The following is a 7276-nucleotide window of genomic DNA, read 5'->3' as shown; positions in this document are numbered from 1 at the left end:
TAGAGCTAAAAAATAAATTAAAAAAAAATATTTACTACTTTACGGAAATGAAATCGAGAGAGCTTAAACAAATATTTTATTGTTATTATTATTATTCTATAATATCGTCTGAAGGTTGAATTAAAATCTTTACTTCATCCTTTCCTAGTTTTGAATTAGATCTTTACATTCTTGAGAAAACATAAATACAAATTCATTTTATAATAAGACTTCCTCTACGAAGTGTGAATTAAGATCTTCACATCCCTTACAAAGTACAAATTCGTAAGAAAATTCATATTATAATAAGAATTCATATCGACTTCCTCTCACAAGTGTGAATGAAGATCTTCACATTCCTTACAAAATACAAAATCCGTTATACTCTTGGCCCAATCGTATTCTTTTTTTGCTAAAGCAAGAGGCGGACCTTCTATTAACTTGTGACTGAAAATATGTTACATAAGTTACAACAGGCATTAAGAGGAAGCAATACCATCCCCAAAGGGAAGAATTAAATCAGCCCTTAGTACCCATACAAAATTTGATGCCCCGACAAAACATATAACAGACTTGAAGAAGGAAATATAAATTGTATCCAAGAGATTTCGGGTCCGTTGATATTTCGTGAATTGGGACCCACTAACTTGCTCAACTTCTTATAGTTGTCGATCTGCTCCCTCAAGATCAAACTGTCACGCCCCCAAGCCTACGGTAAATTTTTTGACCGTGCCCGGCGGGGTGCGGCACCACCGTGTACATTCTTTTCGTTAATACTTGTACATATGGACTACGCCTTAACCGAAATAAACATGCTTTAACTGTTATCTCATAACCATGTGAAATCATTAATCTTCATAATTCATCATAAACCATTCTTAACATTTTCATGTGCAATTAAACCGAATAACAATTGCAAACAACCGTGTAGAATGGGAGGGGCAACTCCCGAAAAGTCTGCCCGATAATAATATATTATGAACTCTTCAATAATACAATCATACAAGTGTGCCGGGCAAGGTCCACGGCCAACACTTAGAATCTTTTACAATCAAGGCAACCCGCCTTTTACATACACATCTATGCACCTTTGCTCATGAGCGGGTACCCACATGGGTCACCAAGACGCTCATACAATTCTGCATCAAGACCGTGTACCAAACTCCCTCAACCGAGACCTCCTTCACATAAACCAAGCTCCAAAATATGCGAAGTCCTTCTAACCTTTATGCGCATGAGGAATGCGCATCTCCTTAGACCTTCGCACCTTTTCCTTGTCTCTTATGCGAGGATCCTTGAGCATATCGCATGGAGCAGAAGGCCGAGGTATACCTGCACGATGAGGGTGGTAATTGCTCTCCACCCCAATCCATGTGTTGACAGATGAGTGGCATCGCGTGCTATTCAAAGATACCAATTTTAGTAATGAGGGCGCCCAAAAATGGTGGTATACCAGAAGTTGTTTTGACTTTTCCTGGACCCACTAACTTACTCGACTGCCTATAGCTGTCAATCTGCTCCTTCATGATCAAATGGCTAGGGGCCATATCGCATGGAGCAGAAGCCCGAGGTATACCCATGCAATGAGGGCGGTATTCACTCTCCACCCCAATCCACTTGTTGACAATTGAGTGGCATTGCGTGCTATTCTGTGATACCACTTTTGGTATTGAGGGCCCCCGAAAATGGTGGTTTACCAGAAGCTGTTTGGACTTTTTCCGGACCCACCCACCTGCTTGATGGCCTGTAGCCTTTGATCTGCCTCTTCATGATCCCACAAGATACCTGCCCAATAAGGGTGGTAATCCCTCTCCTCACAGAGCCACGCAATGGACAGTGAGTGGATTCGATTGCTATTCTTGAAGGCCTTTTCCAGTTTTGAGGGTGCCCAGGGGCGTGAAACTGCTCTGACCCACTATGGCGTCAAGCCACTGTGACTCTGTGTCTGTTGCCCTCTTTACTTCTAAGCCACCCATGGGGACTGAATGTTATCATGTGCCTGGTTACCCATTCTTTGGCCCAGCTTCCAATGGCACCAATGCAAAGGAAAACCATGTTGATCTCCTTCAAGACTTGCAAGTTCCCAAACCCTGTGTATCTTTCTAATATACTCCGACTCTTCATTGGTGAAAGGTGATAGTCAGTTGGCCCTATCGTATTCATATATATGTATGTGTGACATTTTTATAAATTTGGTTGGAGTTTATTTTTTCAAGAAAATGAGACATTGCACTAAAAAAATAAGGCTCAATAAATGACAAAGAAAATTTATAGCCACCCACAACGAGGGTGATCTCCTTTCATTAACTTTCATTGACAAAGTCATGGAAGAAGGATTCATCAATCCCATAGTTACACATCAAAAGTTGTGCATATAAAATCATCTACTCATTCAAAATCAATGTTAAATATTAATTAATTTATATTTATCTATATACAATACAATATAATGGGTAATTTAACTATTTTAAATATTTTGTTAATATAAATATTTTAATTTTTAAATAATAAAAATATAATATGTTTAACATTGACAAATTTAATTTAAATAAATTTTAAAAAAACTAAATAATATAGCAGTAATTTTCCCAAATAATCTTGATAAAAATAATTGGGAAAATCTTATAACTAATAAAAAATTATTCAAATTTCCATACATTAATAATTTATTTAAAGCCACCTTTCTTACTAAATTCAACTTTTGTTGCAAATTACAAGTGACTTCTCCCTTAACAAATATAACTCTAATTGTGACATTGACCATGATTACTTTTGAAAAGCACAAAAAAATGACTAAATTAATAACATGGAATAACATTGATTCTCATCAATAACAAAATCTAATCTAATAAGCCATTCAAATGCTTTTCTGCATAGCTTTAAGAATTGATCGTTATAACATCATTCATACATATATATCAATATAAAGTAAAATAAATCTTAGATTAAAAAAATACATTCACAAACCATAGAAACTAATTCTTTTAAAATATACCACAAACCTCCCTCCCCCGCAAAAAAAAGAGTTAAAATAAAATATTGCTTATTATTATTTTTGACGTGTACGGCATCTTTCCGTGACTTTAAAATTAAATGAGTCAACAAAAGTACCGCAAAATATGACATTTATTTATAAATTTGTGAAACATTTCACCACTGGACTTGACATTATTCGATTCCGCGTTATGCGAATAGATATTTTTGGTGCTTGGCTATCGATGGAGCTCAGTGAGCGGAGGAGCTGTTCTTTTCCCACACGCAATAGTCGTTCCCAGCAGCAACGATGCGGAATTCTGGAGAAGGCGGGGCGAGCTTTCCTACATCATACCTCGGCCCGATCTTCATCACAATCTTTTCGTCAATGGCTGCCATGTACAGGTCGCCCTCCGCAGTTATAATTCTGCAATTGCTGTTAGCATTTATGTTATTTCTCTTGCGTATGGCAGTCAGGATTTTAATTTCATTTTTCAAATTCCCGTCCACGAAATGATCATAAAACTGCACATTAAAAAACAACGTTATCAATTAACTAAATATCCACCTTAATTAGTCGCAAATAATGCAAGAAAAGAGTATAGAAGATTATTACGATGGTGGGAATGCCGGGGTGAGTCAGAATGTAGGTGTAGCCCTGTAGCAGTTTATCAGAGGGGAAGGGCCATATGTTCTGGGTGGAGCCGGTGTCGTGATTTTCAATGAAGGTGACGGCCTTCTGGGGCAACAGGCCGATCATGCCAGCGGGTTTTCCGTCGGAATCCTTTAGGCGCGAGAGGTCATTGGATTTCAGTGCGTCCTGCAGGATCCCCTTGGTAGGAAAATCGAAAGCGAAGGCGCGGTCACCCGTTGAGTGCACCCAATCCACCACTTTTTGGCGATCGGTGTCCCACATCTCCCCAACTGCGAAATTGGGGGTAGTGTTTTGTATATAGCCGCCCACCAGGTTTCCGGCGTAGCCCTTGACGAAGTCGAACCTCCAGCCATCAAAGCCAACATTGGACTTGAGCCAATTCATCCACTCCCACAAATCTTGCTGTATCTTGGGATTGGTGTGGTCCACGTCCGGGGCTCCCGTGAAGTCCCCGCCGGTGTCCGCCTGGCCGGAGCCGCACGGATATGGCTGGTCATTCACGGTGACCGCCCAGGGTCCCCAGTCCAGAGTCCCGTCCCCCTTCCCGCCCTCAAACACGCACCAATATCCTTTATCGTCCTGCTTCGTCCCGCACCGATGGTTTATCACGATGTCGCCCACAATCCCAATTCCCTTTTGGTGGAATGCATTCACGGCATCCTTTAGTTGTTGCTCGCTCCCGTACTTGGACGAGTCTAAATCATAGAGCTTCCCTGGCAAATAACCTAATTCACAACAAAACACAAATCATAGAGCTTCCCTAGCAAATAACCTAATTCACCACAAAACACAAAGCCCACCATGGGCTTTTGGGCTCTCTGAATGGACTCTGCATACATGAAACCCACCAAATCCGTATACATACCTTCAGGAGCGACGGATTGTGAGGGCGGCGGAAACCAGACGTCCGTTATGCCGGCGTCCGCTGCATCGTCTACAATTCCCTTCAATACGTTATACCAAGGAGAAGAACTCTTGGCCGATTCCCAATTGAAGCCCTGGAAAGGTTAAATTATGCAGCCCAGCCCAGCCCATCATTTGGAGTCCAACAAAAACCATATGACATGCAATTCTAAATACGCACCAGTAGCATAATTAACATCAATCCTTCCTGCCTAACAATTCATGAATGAAAGAATGAATGTGATTTCACCTGAAGTAAGAGGGTATTCAGAGGATCGGAAACTGTTGATGTCGGCGTTGTAGCTTGTGCTTGTGCAGGAGAGGCTGCATTGACTATGATGCAGGAGAACCATAACAATAAAGACAGCGATCGAAACTTGGCCATTCTATTTAGTCTGTTGTGGTGGTCTCACTGGAAGGGGCAGGGCATCCTTATATTGATGTCTGATTCTTTGAATATTTGGTAATTAGATGAATATGAACGCGGTCAATTATTTGACCACCGTTATGTTCAGGATATTTTGGAAATCAGTAATTTTGATAAGTTCAGGGTATTTTTGAAACTGTATTCCAAAGACAGGTAAATCTTTTCCAACCACTCAAAAAGACAGGATATCTATATATTAATTGCAAATTTCCTAAATATTTAACCATCAGACAAAATATGAACGCGATCAATTATTTGACCACTGCTATGTCCAAAATATTTTGGAAACCAACAATGAAGATAAACTCAGAGCACTTTTGAAGTTGTACTCTACATAGACGGAAACTCCTATTTCATAGACTATAGAAAAGTAAATGCTGCTTGACATGTTAGGTATTTACCTTTCACATTCTCTTTCTCATGCTGCTATCTAGATGATGAGCACGCTGTCACTCAGAAGACAAAAAGTAAATCCCTGACATGTCAAACAACATTTACTTTTCTATAATCTATGAAATAAGAATCGGCTACAGAAACATGCAAACCTTTGCCAGCCTTTTCCATTCGGCTCTGTTTCCCACGGAGGCAAAGTGAGGGGATGTATATAATAAGTGACGATTCTGAGGTTTGAGTGTGAACGCTTGATTAAGAACGTAACGTTATCCCAGTGGAAGGGTCTGTCAAATCACCTTTGCGTGGATTGCGTTTCTTACACGACTTTTACAACACGATATGTGACTAAGAACGCAATCTGTGTGGATTGCTTTTGTCAAACTACTTTTCACATCCATGTATCAGTTCACACCCTATTTCACTGACCTTTTTGGGTGGAGTTTAAACCTTTTACTTTAGTCTTTTTTGCTATAATTTTCACTATAGTTGATGATAAATTTATTTTTTATTTAACTTCTATTTTTGAAAATGTTTTTAATAGTTGATGATAAATTTATTTTTTATTTAACTTCTATTTTTAAAATGTTTTTAAAAATTAAAAGCATTTGAACTAATATTATTATATTAATAAAATGGTTGATATATATTTATTAATATTATTTTTCGTTTTTAAAAATTAATGGTGTTAATCGGTATGTGAAAGGTGGAAAATGATGTCAATCAATGTATATCAACCGCTTTATTAATATGGTTATATTAATTGATGCTCAATGTGCTTGGGGAGGATTAGTGGACCATAATTAATTATGGTTAAATAAGGTCAAGCAGTTAGCCATGGTTGTTAAGGGTTGACCATGGTTAATGATGATTGACTATAGTTGATTATGGTTAATGAGGGTCAACCATGGTTAACTATGGTTGATTATGCTTGACTATGGTTGACTATTGTTAAAGAGGGTCAACCATGTTTGACGATTGTCAACCATGGTTGATGAAGATTGACCATGTTTGACTAAGGGAAGACGGGGATTGAACATTGGTGACATGGTTGACCATGGGTAGCTATGGTTAAATATGGTTGACCATGTATGACCATTGCAAGGTTCTAGCTGATCATGGTTCCAATGCAAGCCCTTCCTCACTAGATTGACACCAAACTATCAAACAAAAGCTCAAGAGGAAGAGCGATGAGCAGCGAGCGGTGAGTGGTGAAGTGGTAAATTTGCTGGTAACAACCCCTGGTCACTAGGAGCTTGGTGGTTAGCACCTAGGCATTTATTAGACTGTCGAGTGAGACTTGAACTACACACAACACAATGATGATTAGCAAGTAGTGGTCGGCTCACGTGATAGGATAAGTGGCACCTCCACATAGATGTCAGCTGGTAATGACATGGATGTCATGTGGTAGGTATACATGGCTCAAGTGATGATGCAACAACTTGAGGAGGTTATATGTGGCAAGTAGATTCAACATTTTTGATAGGCCAAGTGGAAGTTTGGTGAGTGACATGTGGCAAGTACATGTCAACAAAGGACATCCAACATGATTTGATTACTCTTCTAGGATGACATGGAGCACATGTGGCAGAAGATGTGGTAAGCCTTAGGATTCGTGCCAAGAGGTTTTTTTGTAAGGCCTTGCAATGTTAATTGATTTTGGAGAAACAATGGGCTTGACAGTTGTCAATCATCACTTATCGCCTTGATAGAAGAAATGTACATCGGAGATGAACACCATCCAACAACAAAGTGATGAGTGGTTAGGCATCAGACAGAGTCAGGTTTATTAAGTGTAGCAGTGTCTTGTGACGGTTCCATTGATTGGATTGCCACTAGAGGGAAGACAAGACTCAAAGTTTGGGCGGTGAGCAATGAGAAGCAAGGTAGTCATCACAACCCCTAGTTGTAGGAGCTAGAGAGTGAGCACTCAAGGGCTTATCAAC

At 39.5% G+C, this 7276-nt stretch overlaps 1 protein-coding gene across 1 annotated transcript; it reads right to left on the bottom strand.

Annotated features, from left to right (window-relative positions):
• Positions 1-3005: 3005 nt before the first annotated feature.
• LOC149262566 (alpha-amylase AMY3-like) lies at positions 3006-5015 on the bottom strand. Its single transcript, XM_089385571.1, has 4 exons — positions 4761-5015; positions 4473-4605; positions 3569-4332; positions 3006-3477 (listed from the first exon to the last, which is right to left on the bottom strand). Exons 1-4 carry the CDS (start codon positions 4893-4895, stop codon positions 3205-3207), a joined length of 1305 nt encoding a protein of 434 aa, XP_089241697.1. The 5' UTR covers positions 4896-5015; the 3' UTR covers positions 3006-3204.
• Between the last annotated feature and the right edge of the window lie 2261 nt (positions 5016-7276).

This window comes from Pinus tabuliformis, chromosome 6 (genome assembly GCF_031772625.1).
Source record: "Pinus tabuliformis cultivar Carrire ecotype Pingquan chromosome 6, CPIR1, whole genome shotgun sequence".
Lineage (NCBI taxonomy): Eukaryota > Viridiplantae > Streptophyta > Pinopsida > Pinales > Pinaceae > Pinus > Pinus tabuliformis.
The sequence above is the reverse complement of the archived record's forward strand: the minus strand, read 5'-3'. Positions and strand labels throughout refer to the sequence as shown.